At 35.0% G+C, this 21074-nt stretch overlaps 1 protein-coding gene across 2 annotated transcripts in view; it reads right to left on the bottom strand.

Annotated features, from left to right (window-relative positions):
* Positions 1-2954: 2954 nt before the first annotated feature.
* Positions 2955-21074, bottom strand: part of LOC106872647 (integrin beta-3) — an 82512-nt gene continuing 64392 nt past the window's right edge. For both annotated transcript variants that reach the window (XM_014919709.3, XM_014919708.3), the window contains 10 exons: positions 21073-21074; positions 20578-20736; positions 19811-19950; positions 17737-17888; positions 15400-15509; positions 15200-15292; positions 13745-13871; positions 7185-7298; positions 4926-5089; positions 2955-3283 (listed from right to left, as the gene is read on the bottom strand). The exon at positions 21073-21074 is cut by the window's right edge and continues 50 nt beyond it. In XM_014919709.3, the coding sequence (XP_014775195.1) occupies positions 3167-3283; positions 4926-5089; positions 7185-7298; positions 13745-13871; positions 15200-15292; positions 15400-15509; positions 17737-17888; positions 19811-19950; positions 20578-20736; positions 21073-21074 (1178 nt within the window). In that variant the 3' untranslated portion in view covers positions 2955-3166. The remainder of the gene's footprint in view (positions 3284-4925; positions 5090-7184; positions 7299-13744; positions 13872-15199; positions 15293-15399; positions 15510-17736; positions 17889-19810; positions 19951-20577; positions 20737-21072) is intronic.

Raw genomic sequence — 21074 nt, forward strand, 5'->3', positions numbered from 1 at the left:
GTTTGTGTCTGTTCATAGAGGAATAAGGTCACTGAGGGGTGTGTGTGTTAAGAAGTGGTTGGAATTTCTCTATGAAAAGATTCTCCTTGTTGATTCTTTCTTGTGTGGAGATTCTGTCTTTACATTGATAGAAAGGGAATATAATGAATTTAGGGTTTTTGTTTCTGGCGCAAGAGTCTATGTGGCCACTGAGTGGAATTTGGCGGTATTGAGGGAGGTTTATTTGTTCCTTATGGACAGCTACTCTTCTACGTAATGGGAGGCTCGTCTGTCCAATATAGAAGTTTTGGCAACCTGCGCAAGTAAGGACATAAATGAGGTTACCCGATGAACAAGAGAAATTGGTTTTAATTTTAAACTTTGTTCCTCGTTTGAAGGTAAATTCAGAGCCTTCAAGTAAGTAAGGGCAGGTGCCACAATTAGGGCGTGCACATTTTTTAACTGATGGGGGTGGAAGTGGTGTATGTAGTTTGGAATTGGTTAATAATGTTTTCAAAGATTTGTGTTGCCTTTTGCATTTAAGGACTTTGTGTGTATTAATGATATTGTTCATTTTCCGGTCTGTGGTGAGTAAGGGGAGGTTTTGTTTAATTGTGGTGAATGCTTCGATGTTATTGGGGTTATGGGTGGATATGTATGGAAGTATTTTGGGGTTGGGTGTGTTATTATGTTGGTTGGTTTTTAGTGTGTTTTTGTCAAGTTCCTTGGCACGTTTTATTCCAAGATCTATGAGTGTGGAGGGATATTGGCGTTGTAACAGTGTTTTTTTTGAGATCTTGTAAGCGTATTTCTCGAGTGGTTGGGTCAGAGACAATGGTGCAAATTCTTTTAGCTAAATTAAAGGGGATATTTATCTTGGTGTGTTTTGGGTGGCATGAGCTAAAAAGGAGGTATTGTTGTGAGTCTGTAGGTTTGTGGTAGATATCGGTTGTGATTTGGTTATCCCATTACGTAGAAGAGTAGCTGTCCATAAGGAACAAATAAACCTCCCTCAATACCGCCAAATTCCACTCAGTGGCCACATAGACTCTTGCGCCAGAAACAAAAACCCTAAATTCATTATATTCCCTTTCTTTTAATGTAAAGACAGAATCTCCACACAAGAAAGAATCAACAAGGAGAATCTTTTCATAGAGAAATTCCAACCATTTCTTAACACACACACCCCTCAGTGACCTTATTCCTCTATGAACAGACACAAACTTCCTGTTTGGAAAAAAAGAGTTCATAACTCCAACTAAAAACACTTGTCTCCCCTTACACACACTTCCTGTTTTGACACCACATTTCCTGCTTAACACAAACTTTTAACCCCTTTTTTTAAACCTAACAAAACCCTCAACCCTCATGCATCCTTATTTTTCCTACCAATTTATACATGAACTACTATTGAACTACAAAAGCTCAAAGACAATATAATGTATGGGTATATTTATTTTTTTATATATTATTGTTTTATATATTATTTTCTTCATTTTGTACTTCTTTATAAAAAAAACATCTTCATTCTCCTTCTTGATGATTTGCTACTTCGCAATGAAAACCGGTTAGAAAAAATCTTTATTAAATTATGCTTCCAGTTCAGCATTCTGGCTTTTTTTCATTTTCCTATATATATATATATATATATATATATATATATATATATATATATATATATATATATGTATGTATGTATCTATGTATGTATATATGCATGTATCTATGTAACTATGCATAATTTACATTTAGTGTAGATGCATATATTTAATGTATGTATACTGAAGATATATGACTTAAGTTTTTTAATTGCAATTGAGACTTTTTAAGATATTGGAACAAGAATATTAGATATCAAATCACAGAATCACAAATTAGACCAGACCCTCAGATGCTATTGTGCATCGCTAGTCACAATGCGCTTCCAATTCTGTTCAATTATGTCTTGATTGCGCCATTCTTTTTGTCTTGATCCAAATCATTGAACTAAATCGTCTTCCCTTCCTAATGGCCTTTTCCGATCTCTTAGATATCACTCGGCAACTGCAGAAGTCTACCTGTTGCCCATGAATCTTGCGATATGTCTGACTTATCGGAATTTGTGTTTACGGTTCTCTACAATCACATCGTTCAATCCGCTCCGTTTTCTAATTATTTCATTTCGAATGTATTCTTTTAATGATGTTCCTAGCACAGATCTTTCCATAGCCCTTTGCGTCGTAGCCAATCAATGTTCTGTCTTGTTCATAGTAGCTAACATCTCACTTGCACAAGTGGGATGATGCTATTGAAGATTCGGGCATGTATAGCATTGTCTAGCTTTGTTTGGAGCACATCCTTTATTGAGTTAAACGCCTTCCATCATGCCCTTCTTCACTTGGAGATTTCAGCATCCATATCTCGGCGTATATTCACTGTTTGTCCTAAACAGATGTACTCCTTTATCTCCTGAATTTCATTGTTTCCTACCTCTATATATCTTTGTGCTACATCTTCCAGTCGCATATATGTTGGTTTTCATGCGGTTCAATTTAAGGCTTATTGCTAAGATCTGAGCATATCCTGCTCTGTCAGCATAGTCTGCAGCTGGCCTGTGGTTTAAGTAATGAAAACAATGTCATCTGCGAATCAGAGATGTGTTAGTTCTTCTCCAATCCCTGATGATCATTTTTAGACATGCAGTAAAGTACTTTGGAGAGCGGTAACTCCTTACTTGACACCCTACCCAAATGGAACTTTTACTAGTGATGATAGCAAAGCTATAGCTGCTGCGCGTCTATAGCAGTTTGATAGATCGCGCCTCAATACTATATTTGTGTTGAGGCACAAACATTAAATAAAGTGTTTACTGAGACTTTTCTTTATTCCACCGAGAATATTTCTACTATTTCGGTCAACAAAAATATGTAGCCATGTTCAAGGAGAGAAATTACAGAAACATTTATTTATAATTAAGTAAACAATAGAGTTGAGTATTTTCAATAAACAAAGTTTATTAACTAATAATACTTTGGGGAAAGTTTATATAATATAATTGGAATTTGATATCATTTGCAGAAAAGATATCATGCTTAAAACTATAACACAATTTTGACCCTTAAGTGTTATAATACTCTATAGTTGCATGTCTCTTCCCTGGTCAATGAGAATGAAAGTAATGCTATCAATGAGGTTTCGAACAAATTGTTCAACCGCTGTCAGAGAATTCTGAGAAGGGTACAATAGCAACACAATCATCCATACGTGGTGTGTAGCGGGGATTGACATACACGGATATGCGTTTGGTATTTTCTGGCTTCTGGTGCTATCAAAAGAAAAATAGTGTTTGTAAGAAAGACATCGTCAACAGAATGAATTGTAAATCAAATATAAAACATAGGTGCAGGCAAAGCAGTGTGATTAAGAAGTTTACTTCACAAACACGTGGCTCAGTTATAATTATGCTTTGAAACATTCATTAGAACTTTAGAATCTCAAAGTGATACACAATTGATCTGAACGAAACAAAGCGACACTGTTTTTGAAATTATAATTGTTTAAATACTAACAAGCATTCCCTTATTAAGTTTGGCTTTTAAAACTAATTATTCCACTACACCAAGGTCAATTCTGTTTTAAATATCTAGACATATTTCTTATTTAAAATTAATTGATTATATTATTAAGGGCAAAAATAATACATTGTGGTATTTGTTCTGACTCATTACGCTTTGAGTTCACATCCAGCCGATGTCAAAAGTGACTATCATCCTTCCTGAATAGATGAAATAAAGTATCAATTAAATTTTGGTTTCAAATTTTGGCACAAGGCCAGAATATCAGGTAAATATTGATGTCGATTTAATTGACTAACCCTCTCCTTTCATCAAATCTCTGACTTTGTAATTATATTAGAAATATTATATTCTCACTTTTTAGTTGCATTCGTTTCATATAATTTATTTTGTGTGTTAGGAAACAGATTACTGTTTTTTCAATAGTGTGATGAAAGCCATAATTTATTTAAATAGTTAAATGTATTGTCTCAAAATAATTCCAGGTAAAACAAATTTCCTTTCTATTGTTACTTTCTTTACAGACACTTTAAAGGAAATATTCAGACATTACAACCAAAGAGAAGTAGTTGATTCAATGTTGCTTAAATATCGATATATTAACCTACGATGGATGCTTTCTCGTTTCAGTAAGATACTTGTCGTTATAAGACAAGTATGCAATTGTTTATATACAACACTTCTCTTTGATAGAAGTAAATATATATATATCATATATGCCACAAACACCTAGATCTTAAATAACATACATGAAAGTGGTATTGAGAAAGGGCTGTATCCATCAACTTTACTTGCACTCTCAGACCAGTGGAATTGATACGGATATAAGCTGATAATCAATTGTTTAAGTGGAATCAAACCCGGAACTAAATTGTAGCGACCTTCTTAAACACAGCCATACTTGCACCGACATTTTGAAATTTTTATCAAAGGTATTAATAATAGGAATGAATCACCTGCAACAGAAAATTCAAATAAATGCATATGTGGGTATTTTAGAGAGCCGATGTTCTGGGACGGAAAGACACAGCGTACTACTTACAGCAGTCCCCAGAGGGGACAAAATATGTGTAACAAGTCTAGTCAATTTGGAGGAGTAAAGCCAATAGTGGTATAGAAGGAATAAATAAAGGGATAAGAAAGTACCTGTGCGATTCAAAAATTATAGAATGTCGATAAAGTAATTCGCATCAGTAAGTCAAGTGCCTTTTCTTTGGATTCAGTCTAGAACAATACTCCTTTGTAAGTCTTACTAAAGCTTTGAAGAGAAATGGTTGTTGGAGGCTGAAGTATTTTCCAGTTGTGAAGGGACAAGCAGTCTTTGTGATGTGGTTTTGACTATGTTTGGCTGTTGCCATTTTGTTTTCAAAAAATAAATTAATCTTCACTTACCATGGATAGAATAGCATTTGTTATCCTTATGTGTTTGTATGCAATATTATATAAAGCAGCCGGGTACAAACAACGCCATACAAAGATTGTGACTACCGCCACAAATAAAATGCCACCTAACACTGCCAATACGATAAAAAGGTGATCCACTTCTGGTAGGCACACTGATTGGAAAAAAACAAGAAAAATTAATTCAATTCATAAAGAATAGGAAGCAAATATGTGTATAGAAGCTAAGAATGAGTGATTCTTTTATTCTTGTACTTTTAAAGTTTGTTTTCAGAAAATTAAACTGCGACCTTCGATGGTTTTAAAGCAATTATAACAACCACATTGCTTTTCTTTTTGTTTTGTTTTTTTTGTAACGCACAGTGAAACCCAGAAAATATATATATGTATGTATGTGTGTGTGTATGTGTGTGCGTGTGTATTGCTGTGTCTTTGAGGATCATTATGCTAATAATAAACAAACGAGACACAATATTGAAACGACAGAAAGAAACATTGGGAACTTCGGCATAACAAAATGTTATTTACATTAACAGCTCGGGAATTAATAACAGAACTGAATTGTTCGCAACGCAGAACGACTCTCCATACACACACACTGCGAAACAGAGACATCGCTTATCAGCACCTTTTCTTAACTATCGACTTGTATTGTTAATTTTTACAACTTACATTGTTTTGGCTTTTAAAAATGTTTAAAACATTTATAATCAAAAATGTTTCAACAAATGAGTTCACATCAAGAATCTTGCAACCCAAATGCAAAAATTATATATATATATATATATATATAAATTAGCAATGCATCCTGGGGTTTCCCGGGTGTTATGACCTACAGCCACATTGTATTATTTGTTCCTTTCATATGGGTGGAATCGGCACAGCTGATATATAGTGAACTGGGTTCCTGGCGTAATGGAAGCTATTGCTTGTCTAAAAGTGAAGTGGGGTACAATTTGTATAGGTTTGCATGAAAGTGCTTTCTGTTCTTAAGAAGGATCACAAACTATGTATTGTTTCATCGTATAACGTAGAAAAATTACGAATCTGGGAAATGTATTTTTCTTTTAAAGTTTGATTTTTCTTAAAGAAACACTTATTGCCCTTTCCATCACCTACTCGCTATCAAAAAGCTAAAACCTCCCAATGTTTCACTTTCACTTGATGTTTCACGCATGCATAGAATTGTACTGAAATAGCAGGCGTAAAAAATACCAAACCACCACCAGGAAACCCGACATGCTAGAAACAACAGTTTCTGAAGAAACTTCCCCGCTTTCTGAAAAGCTAAAACTGAAACATTGGGACTCTGTAGCTTTTTGAATGTGTTGAGGTGACGGGTGGATGTCTGAGGAGGTGATTTTAGTGTTTCTTTAAGAAGAAAGGGAAGAAGAAAATTCTTAAAGATTCTTACTTTCTGTATTTTTCTCCGTGGATTACCAAGAAAAATATTTGGAAAAAGTAATTAAAAAAATGAAGAAATTGGGGTGGGGAGGAAGAAAATAAAAATATTGAGAATGTTTTTTGGGCGAAATCTTAATCTCTCGTATCGAAAACATAGGATCGGAAGAAATTTAGGAAAAAAAAGGGTGGGGCGCAAATGTCATCTCGGACATGCTAGAAACAACAGGTAAAGGACGGGATTTCTGGGAAAACTTACTTTTAAGTTTATATTGAAGATAAGGTTTTTAAATACGCTCATCATAAACACGAATTACACAATAGAAAAAGGTCATTTCAATTGGATTTGAGCTGTAATTTTGCGCGTGCTCACAGCAAGAAATAACATAATTCACGTGTGTGTGTGTGTGTGTGTGTGTGTGTGTGTGTGTGTGTGTGTATGTGTGTGTGTGTGTGTGTGTGTGTGTGTGTGTGTGTGTGTGTGCGTGTGTGTGTGCGTGCGTGCGTGCTGTATGTGCCAAAGAAAGTTATTTTATGGGATTCTTTCATTTGAAGCTGCAAAGTTGTCAATTCGATCATATGACCGATCCCATATGATCAGCCATATTTTATGTCCATTGTACTGAAAGTTATTTACAATTACGATATGTGTAAAAAACAAAAGTATTGCAACGTAAATAACTGACCAAAAAATGAATCAAAAGTATTACTAGGTTTATGTAAAATACGTATACCATAGTATTTGTAAAAAGAGTACAACTTACCAAATATAAAAACAAGTTAGTGCATGTAAAATTGTTTCCAATAAAAACATTCAACGGTACCAAATATAAGTTCCCTTCAGCTTACCTTTGTTTTTCTGAACTTTCAGAAGTTGATATTGCCCTTTAAAATAGTATGAGAAATATATCTCGCAGTTAATGTTAGCTGGGTATCTACAAAACTCTTCTCCGGGTATTCCAGCTGCAAAAGAAGGAATGACTTGATTATGTTTGTAGTTTAAGTTCAGGTTGATAAGAATTTGCAGTGACTTGGACAAATCTCATTCGCAAAGACAAAGGTTCAGTTGAAAACAATTATTACTCCCGTATCCTTGTAAAAACTGATAGATAGACAGACAGACAGACAGACAGACAGATAGATAGATAGATAATTAGATAAACAGACAGACAGATAGATAGATAGATAGATAGATAGATAGATAGATAGATAGATAGATAGATAGATAGGTAGGTAGGTACAGGAGTTGGACAAAATAATGGAAACACCAAGCATCATAGCATCATAATTTTGAAATATCTATAAAACTGTTAACAGCTAGTTTATTTTTATGCTTTTTGATTTATTATTTGTGTTGCTTATTATGTTTTGCTAAAATTGCTGTTTCTTTTTAGATATCATCAGAAAAGGTAATTAAAATTCATTAAAATGACAAATCTATCGAACTTTCAAAGAGCTCAAATTGTTGGTGCTCATATGGCAGGCGCTAGCGTAACGAAAACAGTCGAAATGTTTGGTGTATCAAGAAGTACTATCTCGAAAGTAATGACAGCCTTTGAGAAAGAGGGAAACAAAACTCCGGAAGAAAACCAAAACTTTCAGATAGGAATCGTTGGACTCTTATGCAAATTGTTAGAAAGGATCACAAAAGTACAGCTGCCAGAATTACTGAAGAGCTTAACGACTACCTCGAGAATCCAGTTTCCACAAAAACTGTTCGCCGGGAGCTGCACAAAGCCGGGAGGGCTGAAATCAGAAATCTACTACTTTCAAAAGCAAGCGTTGTAAAGCGTTTAGAATGGAGTAAAAAAACTACAGAATTGGTCCCCAGAGCAGTGGAAGAATGTTATTTTCTTGGACGAGTCATCCTTTACCTTATTTCCGACCACCGGTCGAGTATACGTGTGGAGACAGCCAAAAGAAGCATTTGACCCAGACTGCCTTCTTCCAACTGTTAAACATGGAGGAGCATCTGTGATGAACTGGTGGGCTATATCTTGGAAATCCACTGGCCCATGGTTTGCCTTCATGGCAGAATTAATAGCGAAGACCATTTAAGCATTTTATCTGATCAAATTCATCCTATGGTTGCGGAACTGTTTCCGGGGGATGCGCAATCTTTCAGGATGATAATGCACCAATTCACACAGCTAAAGTTGTTACTGAATGGCACGAGGAACATTCTAGTGAAGTTGAACATCTTATCTGGTCACCACAGTCCCCAGATCTAAATATTATTGAACATTTATGGTGCATTTTAGAAAAACACGTAAGGAGTCGATATCCTCCACCATCATTACTATAAGAACTGGAGACTGTTTTAGCTGAAGAACGGAAACAATTCAAACTTTGTACGAATCTATACCTCGTATAACTCAAGCTGTAATTACTGCTAAAGGCGGTCCTACCCCATATTAAAATAAATGTTTGAAATTTTAAGGGGTCTCCATTATTTTGTCCAACCCCTGTAGATAGATAGAGAGAGAGAGAGAGAGAGGGAGGGAGAGAGAGAGAGAGAGAGAGAGAGAGAGAGAGAGAGAGAGAGATGTTATTTTTTACTCGGCAGAAACTTACAAAAGTGACTCAAGACTCGCGAGAGGCGCACGGAAATTTTCACACTTTCGTCACTTTTCTTGCTTTCTGCCTTCTATCTCTTCTACTGAATATATGCGTGTGTATGTGTTTGTGTGTGTGTGTTTGTGTATGTTTGTGTGTGTGTGTGCGTGAATTAAATTGCTTGGGATACCTACTGGTAGCATGTAATCGAGTACAATTTGCTGTCTGATCGGCTTGTCGATGACTAAACTGACAAACCCTTCAAGTTTACCACTTACAGTAACATTGTATGTGGCAGGCGTTTTAAACTCCATTAAAATATGCACGTTATATATACGTGTGTGTGTGTGTGTGTGTGTGTGTCTGTGTGTGTGTGTGTGTGTGTGTGCGTGTGTGCGTGCGTGCGTGCGTGCGGGGGGGGGTGTAACTGATTAAATAAAAAATATAAAATTATTATAAAAAGATGGAGTTCAAAGATATGAAGGTATTGAAATACTGGTTTCTAATTTTGGCACAAGGCCAGCAAGTTCAAGAGAGAGGTAAGTCGATTACATTTGACCCAGTGTTCAACTGGTACTTATTTTATCGACTCCGAAGTGATGAAAGGCAAAGTCGACCTCGATGGGATTTGATCTCAGAATGTAAAGACGGACTAAATAACCACTAAGCATTTTGCTCAGCGTGCTAACGATTCTGCCGGCTCTCCACCATATCATTACAGTTTATATTCGATTTTTATTTATATTGAGTTTTATCTTGCTCATATGAATTTCAATATTCAGCTGTATATATATTTCAATAATGAATAATATATATTGAACCTGTTACTTAATGGTTCATAAGAATATCCTTATAAACGAAAGATTCAAAGAAATAGATTGTGAGCTAATTAATATGATTGTCACAACTCTTACATAACACAATGTTCCTCTCTCCCAGAAAAATATAAATGCAAACGCTACATTCTTAATCATCTAAAAAAGAATATATACATTGATGAATAACCCTTTCTACTATAAGCTCAAGGCATGAAAAGTTTGGGTAGGGGACTAATCCATTACATCGACCTCAGTTTTAGCTTGTACTCATTTCATCGAGTACTGAAAGGAGGAAAGGCAAAGTCGAACCTTGGAGGAATTTCAACTCAGAACGCAAAGACAGACGAAAACTTCGCTAAGCATTTTTTGTCCGGCATGCTAACTATTGCATGCCCGCTCCCCACCTTGTATACTACAATATATAATGATAGTATTCTCTTTTTGGCCATATTTATCGATTCTCAATTATCAATAGGGATGTCTTTCTTGCCACTCAAATTCAGCAGTTACTACTCAACAAACTTGAATAATTTTTTTTAATAAAAGAAATTCATCACCCTTTCCATTTTCTTTTTTTCTTTTTTTCCACTGAAAGTAGGATGCGTGAAGTACTCTCAAGTCTGTCAAAGTGTGTCGTCCTCATGGCGGCGAGCTGGCAGAAACGTTAGCACTCCAGGCGAAATGCTTAGCAGTATTTCGTCTGTTTTTACGTTCTGAGTTCAAATTCCACCGAGGTCGACTTTGTCTTTCATCCTTTCGGAGTCGATAAATTAAGTACCAATTGTGTACAGGGGTCGATCTGATTGACTGGCCCCCTCCCCAAAATTTGGGGCCTTGTGCCTAGAATAGAAAAGAAAAGTGTGTCATCCTCTTCTTCAAAGCCATAAAACTTACAGAGATATTTAGATTCTGAAATTTAACGTTTGTAGTCAAACCTCCGCTTGCATTCTAGTTTAGATGGTCTTTTCGGTTATGGATCGACTTTAACATTGTCCTGTCTAAGCTTCGTTGTTTCCTTTAAACCTCTTAATTTCCTAAGCAAGTGTATCTTTGTAATGCACTTTAAAATTTTACGATAGAATTCCGCCAAATTTTAAGATGGTTGATCTATTGTTGCAAACAGATCTATACTTTTACTGAACTTCTCTGTCCAGAAATTTTCTCTCTGGAACCTATCTTGTGCTTGTGAAGTTACATTCTGATACATTAGCTTCAATTCTCATCACTCCATCAGTAATTGTACATGAAGCTTGTAAATCAAGGATTTGTTGTACATTTTCTTGATTGGTTCTTGTTAACATTGTTATATTTGATAAACACAGAAACTATTCGAAGATGATTTTTTATTTTAAACTTTCTAAAAATATTCCTTGCTGAGTTAGATATATCATTTAACCTGCACCATATTTCTTTTTTATTTCTCTATTTTTCTTGATTCTTTGCAGCTTGTCTTTGTCTTTATCTAAAACTTATGTTATTCTTAAGTTATTCTTCTTAAAATAATTCCACCTGATAATAGATTTTTTCATGCTTGCTTCAGAAGATGCAGGTTCCCTATTCTGTCAAGTATCCTGCGGATCTCCATGCTGATTTCGCATTTACCTTCACCTTAAATAATCGACAGTTGGATTAATAATGCTATCGATCTTCGAGAGTACTCAAGATAAGATCTATTCTCATATCAGTGCTTCTGAGAAGAACGAATTCTTATTTTAGATATATCTTAGTTGGTCCTGAATTATCTTGTCCCACTGAGTATCTTAGTTTATGGTGCTCACCATACAATTTAAAGTTAAATATATTTTGCTTCAACTGTATCGGTGGAGAACTTAGCCAAAGTTTTCGAATTTCTCCTGTGCTGAAATGTAATTCTACCCCTTGTGTTTCCTCCTGTGTTACCCATCTTTAACTGTACTCAAATATTCTAGTTCCTTTTTATTATGTACCTCAAGTTGTTGGTTCGCCAAACATAGATAGTCTTTTCTTCAATAATCTAGGCCTCCATACTTTCTTCTTTCTGTCTATCAGTTAAGTTATTAGATTTATAATTTAATTTACTATTTGACTTTTCTTTTTTCTCTGCTCAATTTGTGATATAAGTTTTATTTACTGCTGCTCTCTTATGACAAATAAAATCTTCCTCGTTACCCCTCTTTTTCTCCCCTTTAATATTTTCTAACTTCTTTGCCAATTTGCACCTTCAAATGTAGTGAGTTGTCCGACATCATCCTTTCGGTCATCCATACATTTATGATCATCTAGATCCTATCCATTATTCACAGCGAAGATTCATATCAACAAGGTCACATTACCATATGCTGAAGTGATCTAAATTTTCATTCGTTTAGGACAGTGCTACTCAAAGTGGTGATCCGTGGACTGGTGCCGGTCCGCAGGCCATCAGCTGCCGGTACGCGGCGAGTTTCCAGAAAGAAAGAAACATTATAAAATGCTTATAAAAAACTTATGTAATATTGTATTATTTGTTTACAAAATATATATAAGATAAAAATAATCGTCAACCTTTATTATATTCATTATATATATTGTTTCCGGTATAAATTAATATTACTAAGAAATATTACCGGTCCCTGGTACATTGGAAGAAGAAAACTGCCGGTGCGCCACATCAGATAGTTTGAGAAGCACTGATTTAGGATACGCGTTTGGCCTTACAGTATTTTTTGCTTGTTTGTCAGAAACAATTTCTGCTCAAACAATTACGTTCTGATGTATTTATAATATCGGAAAAGGTAAAAGGTAAGATGTTTCTTTTGGTTGCAGAATGTTTGATATGTATACATATACATATATCGTTTCTAATATCTCAATGTTTTTATAAACAACCGTAAACAACATTTTTTATCATCACAAGAACAGTTTTCTTACTAAAGTCAGATCAAACGAAGATTTGCACTCCTATATCACAAATCAGTGATCATTCACTCTGTCGGCCATGATTTGGCATAAAATCTAGAAAGTGTTTAAAACATATTAAATGAAAATGAGCAGAATATTTATTTCATTAAATAACAATAATATAATCAATCGTAAGGGTGAGATAAAATACTCTTTTAATAGATAATGAAGTATTAAGTCAATGTGGTGAGCAATGTAATTTTGATTAACCGAAATTAATACTCATCAAGACAAAGTTAACATTGTCGAGCAATGCTTAAGAAAAGCAATCATAGGCAAGGGTGACAACTCAAAATTTAAAAACAAATCTCTCTTGAAATAAAATGACGTCGCAGAGAACTAAGCAATTAAAATTGGAAACAGTGATTGTTGCAAGAAAGAATCACAAGACAAATTCTTCTAGTCGAGCCATCTGGCAGGAGACCTAGGGGTAGATCAAGAATGAGATGGGTAGGTAATAGCCATAGTCTCAGTAGGTTACACTGGGGAATCCGGTCGGAAAGCTTGGCTACTGCTTCTGACAGGACCCTACGGAAGAAGGTGCCTAAGAACTCTAACACCACGACCCTCTCTGGAATAGTGGGCGGAGAAGATGGATGGCTGGATGAAATACTAAAATGAGTGAAAGGGAAGGCTAGTCTGTTCTTTAATAGAGAGAGTGATAACTCCAGGCATGTTTCGGTCGTATTAGACCTGCACAGTGAATCTTACGCATTCACATTTTTGCTAGATCAATGCAGATACATAAACATTTATAAATATACAAATATTTCTTTACACTGCTGTGGCAAACCAGCAAAAATTAGAGGGAAACAGCCCAAGAATATCATCGGCATGAGAGATAATGAAGTTGATGCAAACATACTTAACATAGAGAGCACGATAGTTTTAATTAATCGAGACTATTCTAGTATAGAGCTAAAGTAAACATTGCTGAACAATGCTTAGCAAAATCAAATAAAACGGAAAAGATAACAGACTCTGAAAAGACTGAAATATGAGGTCAAAATATATGCAAGTTATTAATTAATTATATGTAACAACAATTGTAGCAACAAAGTTAAATGCAGCACTTTAGACTTATTTTCAGTTTAACAGCTACATTGAAATACTTACGTTTTACCTCGTCAACAATTTCTGCATTTTCACAAATTGTCTTACATTTATCTTCGGAATAGTTCCCATTCTTGAAGCCAACACACAAAGCACACTCTTTCATGTCTAGACAGCGACCTTGGCATGACTATAAACGTTGAATAGAAATCATTGGTATCAACTCAACCAATCGTTTCAAGTCAAAAAACAAGTTGGTTAACTAAAAATACTGAATGACTAAGCATTTTATTTGTAGTTTGAAGGTTATAAATTCAATAAACAATATAACTAAAGTAGGAACTAAAAATTAGATTTAGTAAATGTATTTCAGAAACATTAGTATTTTGTATTAGTGTATAATGAATTTAAAACATTTTTTTAAATTCTTTTTCTTGTTTCAAACGGCAGTCATGAAGGGTTTAGTAGAACAAATATACCACAGTACTTGTTTTTAAGCACAGTACTTGTTCTGTTGGTATCTTTTTGCCGAACCGCTAGTTACGGGATGTAAACAAACCGACACCTATTGATATGTAGTTGTGGTGGTGGTGGTGGTGGTGGTGGCGGACAAACTCAAACACAAAGACGCAAACACATACACACACACACACACACACACACACACACACACACACACACACAGAGCAGTTGCTATGCTTGATCGCCAAATCCACAAGGTTTTTTTATTCTCTCTCTGTTTATTTTCTCTTATTCTTTTCTGCTGAAGAACGTAGACTCGAAACGTAAAAGACTTTCTCACTTTCCCGAGCGTCAAACTAATACGCCTGCTTGTTGTTCTTACATCTGTCTTCGTCTTTTGCTTTTCTGTAAATTTCAAGTGTGTGTGTGTGTGTGTGTGTGTGTGTGTGTGTGTGTGTGTGTGTGTGTGTGTGTGTGTGTGTGTGTGTGTGTGTGTGATGGGTTTCTTTCAGTTTCTATCTACCAAATCCACTCACCAGGCTATGGTCGACCCGAGGCCATAGCAGAAGACACTTGCCCAAGGTGCCTTGCAGTGGGATTGAACCCGGAGCCATGTGGTTGGGAAGCAAACGTTCACAATACAGTCTCGTCTGCGCCTGTAAAATTTTGTATTATGATCGTTCCTCATTATTGCATAAACACTTGTGAGTGAATGCATGTGCGTGGATATGTTTGAATTGTTTATTCCAGAAATATTTAGAAACAACTATCTGTCTATCAACCTCATTATGAAACATGTTACCTATCATTTTAATGAAGTGCTCGAATTCAATTTTAAAATCCTTTACCAGAATTCCCCGCTAATAGACTCAATTTATCCCTGCTAACAAATGTTTTTTATCATATCGTTCCACCTCATCGTTAGTCAACGAGACACTCTTCGACCTACAGTTTATCAACACTTTCGTATGTATATTAATTACAATTTTATTCTGAAAAGAAACATACCAAACTTTTATAATATACTCAAAACGAGCAGTAAGGAGTTCAACTTACAGGACATTCTTCACAAGTCTGACCAACAAACCGATTATCATATTGGCAATCACATCGCCCACATTTACATATCCCTTTACCATTGCATTCTATCTAAAAAGGGAAAGAATTAAGTACCAAAATTACAGGATGAAGAAATCGAGAGAAATTATTAATAATAATGTTCGTGCGTTATAAATAAAAATATTATAAAAACTTACCCCGTTGGAAGCAATACAGAGTTCTTTTGAAACAGGGCATTCACAAGCATCCCCTGTGTAATTAGCATTACAGTTACATATACCACGTTTACATTGACCCCGACTCGGACCTTGAAATAAAATTCGAAAGATGTATGTACGCATATATATATTTGTGTGTGTGTGTGTGTGTGTGTGTGTGTGTGTGTGTGTGTGTGTGTGTGTGTGTGTGTGTGTGTGTGTGTGTGTGTGTGTGTGTGTGTGGTTTCTTAACAAAGTGGCTTCATAACAAAGTATCGATTTCACAATATGAACTACCACCACTCAGCTAAATATATGTGAATTAACAAAATGGACATATGCTCCATTCATGCAGGTGAAAAAGGTTTGGTTCGTTTAAGCTTTCTAAGAAGAATACGATAAAACAAGAACAACTGTTCTTTTACACACCTTTAAAAAGGTCCTGTGTTTCACTGGGAAGATGCCAGTTTTAAATCAATATAGGATATTCATTCACAACACTATTCGTTCTCAATTAGGAAAACAGTTGCATAACTTCGTTGTTCAAAAGAACTGATGTATGCCTTTTATACAACTGACTCTGATCCTGAGAGAATTGTAGACTTCCCATTATATATGAAATCAATATTAATAACCTTGAAATCGATACAGTTTCTGTTTCTTGATATATATTTTGTCTTTTTTAGCTTTTTTAAAGAGTTAGATTCAGAATGATATCAAGTATCTTTACACAGATAGAAAACTACACAATAAAGCAAGTAAATGAGTCTGAAATAGCAGTTAAATTCCCTTCAATCCACATTGATACTGTCTTGAAAGAAACAAAAATGGCATATTGAAGTTCAGAGAAAATCAGAATATAAATACGTACGATCATACTTGATAAGAGCTTACGTAAGGTTAGATAAAACCTGCGTAGTTTATAATATAGATTAATGATATCAAGGACCGGCAGTTAGGTTGACTTCAACTTAATTAACCTAAAATAAATCAACTTAAAATGTTTAATTTTCTTTACCAATAAAATAAGCACTAGTTATTATAGTCGATTTAATCAACTATAAACGTTCTTTCACAGCATTGTTGGGTTAGTTTTAGTTTCTAGTCTAAACAAATCGGTATTTTCAAATTTAGGATGGTGAGCACCGAGTATCAAAAAGTGAGTTCTCTGCCGTGCAATAATGCGACATAATTTCGCCCAGTTTAAATTACTAATACTCTTTTCAAAAAATATCCCATTTCATTGTCATATTTTTTTATCCCTTTAAATATGTTGATTTTAGAAAGCAATATTTTCCGAGTCAGCATGTTAAATGGGTTTTATAAGTATTCCCAGCATTACACATGCTTTCATTTTTTGTTATTGTTGTTATTACTGTCTGTTGGCTACCGTTATTACTTAGAATGAAACTAGGGAGATAGCAAAATCGTTAACACGCCAGACAAGAAAGCTTAGCGGTGTTTCTTCAGGCTCTACGTGCCAAGGTCAACTTTGCCTTCTATCCTTTCAGAGTTTGATAAAATAAAATACCAGTTGAACATCGAGGTCAATATATTCGACTAGCTCCCTCCGCCAAAATTTCAGGCTGTCTTCCTATAGGAGAAAGAAAGGAATATTTCTTGGGTGAAGAGAAATAGCATAAACAGTAGAGAACTTTGATGACTTTAGTTGTAACTCTTTACGTTTTGAGTTAGAATTCCATAAAATCTTGACTGCCAAGGTGGATAAAATAGTACCAGTTATGCACTCCGTCAAATCTTTTTATCTTTTACCAGAAAAAAATGACGTTGTTCCTAGTGAAAAGAATCTGTTACCATCCTATGGAACTGATAGGAAACTTGAAGTATTGTAATTTCATTAACTGTATCACATAAAATGTTCAATCACTAACATGTTGCAGCTACTACCCTACAGACATGTAGCTTCTTCTCTTTGGTCTTTAGTCGCTGCTACAACAGTCTCTACTAATCTGTACTAACTAGTTATTCATTCCTACTATCCAAGAATACCAGATACAACCATTTCTTCTCTCATTATCTTTAGTCATCTCTCACTTTTCACATGAAATATTCTATGGGATACCCTACTCTCTAGAACTCTACAGTTCCCTCCTTGATCATGTTTTACTGTAAACATTAAACTACAGACATTTAAAATGAACATCAACTGCATCAATCTGATCAGAGGAGCTGGACTTGAAATCGTCATAGGGAGAACACATGATTAACGTATGTTCAAATAAAAAAAAAACAGTATATTTCAATAGCATGTTTTTTTATACTAGCTTTCCTTTTATCAAAAACAATCAATAAATCATATTCACACTTCCAGCTTACCTCCACACAAAAGTCCCTTTGTTCGAAAGCAAGAGAAGTCGTCATATTCACAAAATCTTCCTGACCATGTTTTATTCATTTCTCTGGGATGACATTCACAAACTCCACAAACACATGAACCTCTTCCTGAACATGTCTTCGTCGTATTATCTCTATATATATGAAATAACAGATTTATTTTCTCCTATATTATTTACAATTCAAATGAAAGTTCATTAAAAATATTACTGGCCAGAGGCAAGACCCTGCCTTATATATATATATATATATATATATATATATATATATATTTAACTCTTTTGTCTACAAAACTCTTTTGTGCACACCCTCATAGAGTCTTTGAGGCCAATCCTATGACTCATTCAATGTGTCTTGAAATCATCGGAACAGACCTAGTAGTCATTTCTACTGAAAGTAGCTTTGATTTCCAACTGGAAACGCTTTACTTAAGTTGTTAATGTCCATAATACAAGGTCGTTTTCAGTCCCAAATACTAGCCTTCATGTAACATTTTACTGATTTTAACGTCATTGACTGAAAAAGCAGGAAGTTGGACGAAATCCATTATCAGGATTTACGAAAGTAGTCCTAAAAGTAATTCAAAAGCATATTTTTTCTTTTTTAATAACTGGCATAGGTAGTTTAAACTGCACATGGTAGAGTAAATCTTTCTCTACATTAACTATTTTTCCTATTCTTTTTGAGAAAGCAACGTGTCGTCATTGATTCTTGACGAAGGGGAAACGCAGGCTGTTCGACAACTGGTTGTTTACGGAGATGTTATCATTAGCAAAAGTGGCAGAAGTAGGGGAAGAAGTTTAAAGAAACGAAGCCAGCACTGAGGACAAGCCTTGCAGCAGGAGATTGTCAACTGTGACCACTGTCATAGATTGCCAGTGAGCGGACGGACGGATTGATTCAGACAAACAGGCATCTCATGATCTGTGAACTTTCTCTACAACTGGACTGCAGTTGCAACCCATTACAGAGGATGGTGGAAGTTGAAGGGTATCTGAAAGTGTGTGCAAAGTGGGCACCTCGTTCAGTTAACACCCGATTTAGAAGGTAGAAGTTTGTTCTATCTCCAGGAAGCATTCTAAGCTAACAAACACATTTTCTTTTTGTTTTCCTTCTATTTTTTTTCGATCTTGCGACAGTGGATATAAGAAGCTCAAGAGCCAGCAATCAGCACACAAGATATCATGGTAACTGTGTTTGGAAGGACAGCGAGAGGTTCATTGAGACAGTCAAAATGCTCAGGGACGCTACGAGAAAGAAGAGACCGAACAGGAATCTGAAAATCATCTACATCCTCAATGACAATGCATGACCACACACATCTTTGACAATAAATAAACCAATCAGCGAGTTTCCTGTATAGTTCAGGTCTGACATTCTCCAACTTCCACCTGTTCGGTCCAATAAAGGGCAATCTTTGAAGGTGAAAATAGCTGTGGAAAAGAGGATACAACTGTGCACACCTGAATATTTTGAGAGTTTTGTTCAACATTGCGCAAATCCATTGCATGGGATGTATACTACGTTGAGTAGCACCTTTGTATAGAGAAAGTATTATTCTACCAGTATACGCAATTTGAACGATCTACGTCAGTTAATAAGTTGTGCCAACTTTTGCATAAATTTTGGGAAAACTCTCGTACTTTCACCCTTCAAAATTCATTTGCCTCCAGTGCCCTTCGTTCTTCAAAAATTCATAAAATAACTATTCTTTTCTACTCTAGGCACAAGGATCTAAATTTTGGGGGAGGGGGCCAGTCGATTAGATCGACTCCAGTATGCAACTGGTACTTAATTTACCGACCCCGAAAGGAAAAGTCGACCACGACGGAATTTGAACTCAGAACATAAAGAAAGACGAACTACTGCTAAGCAGTTTGCCCGACATGCTAACCTTTCTGCCCGCTCGCCACCTTTCATAAAATAATTATGAATAATAGACTAGTTGTACTTTAGTCATTTGTAACATTCCCATTTAAAATTGCTTTAAAATCTTTGTAACATCTAGTTTTTAGAAAAATTATGAGTAAAGCGGTAGAATATTTCATGCACTTACTTGATACATTTATCATAAATATTTTCGGATGCACTACTACGGTTACATTCACATTTTTTACCGTAACTTTTCTCAGTACATTCACAAAGACCACATGAAAAGTCGCCTCGACCACCGCTACACTTTAAGCTGTTTACTTCCTTGAAAAATAAAAATGTACGTAACATTATCAAAACTTTATATCAACAAGGTACCTAAACATAAACATACGAAACTTGGTATTATCATTGCTCCTAGTTTTCCTTTAAAGGATGTCAAATTAATTTGAAATCTTCGGTCTCGTGCAGTATATTGCATGAAACATTCATAATGCATATTTTTGATTTCTTTTAATTTCATCCCAGCTTTGTCATAGTTATAGAGATTTAATGTAAAGAAATAATTACTCAAATCGTATATTTATATGTTGACATGTGAACTACTTTTATTTTTAGTCACTCATCCTTAAGTGGCTGATACATTAATCACTGATTTAGGATTCACAACGTTTGTAAAATACTGATAATTGTTGCATCACGAATTTGGGAATCATAAACCGATAAGACTTACTAAATATGAATTATTTATTGATCTGTAAATCAAACATAAATGGTATATCGAAATTCATAGAACATCTTAAATACATTTCCGCTTTTTGAATTATTAGAGAACTTAAAGAATATTTTAAAACCATGTTTATTTAATACGTTCGCCGGAATAATATTTACATTATTAAAAAAGACATAATCTGTAATTACATACTGTGTTAAAAATATCAATCTCCTGACCTTTTTAATCGGTAATTCACAGTCACATTGACAAGCCAATTCGTAATCAATTATGATATTATCGGGAATACCAACAGCAAAAATCATTATCTGCTTTTTGTGTAAAAGTTCTTCTCCAACTGGACATCTCAGTAATCTGACTGACAGTTCAAATTTGACCTAAATGGAAAGAGCATTGAGAATTAATTTTCAGCAGACTGAGACTTGACATAAAATGTGATGTCTTCAATTATGTAACGTACAAAGAGTTTACTAGATGAGGTTTGGGAGAGATTAAAGAATAGTATTTTGCTTAAAAGGAAGTTTTGAATCAAGGATATAGTGTGTGGTTGATCAATAATTCTATGTCAGTTTCTAATACTATATGAAAGTATCTCATAGAAGATTGTTTCAAGCCAGTACAATTACTATAAGTATCGTAAACTTATTAACGATATTAAAAAAAGCAGCAGGTTGGGTGATTGTTTCATATTTTAAGAACCAAAGTAAACTTACAC

This window comes from Octopus bimaculoides, chromosome 8, assembly GCF_046866305.1.
Source record: "Octopus bimaculoides isolate indiv1 chromosome 8, ASM4686630v1, whole genome shotgun sequence".
Taxonomy (NCBI): domain Eukaryota; kingdom Metazoa; phylum Mollusca; class Cephalopoda; order Octopoda; family Octopodidae; genus Octopus; species Octopus bimaculoides.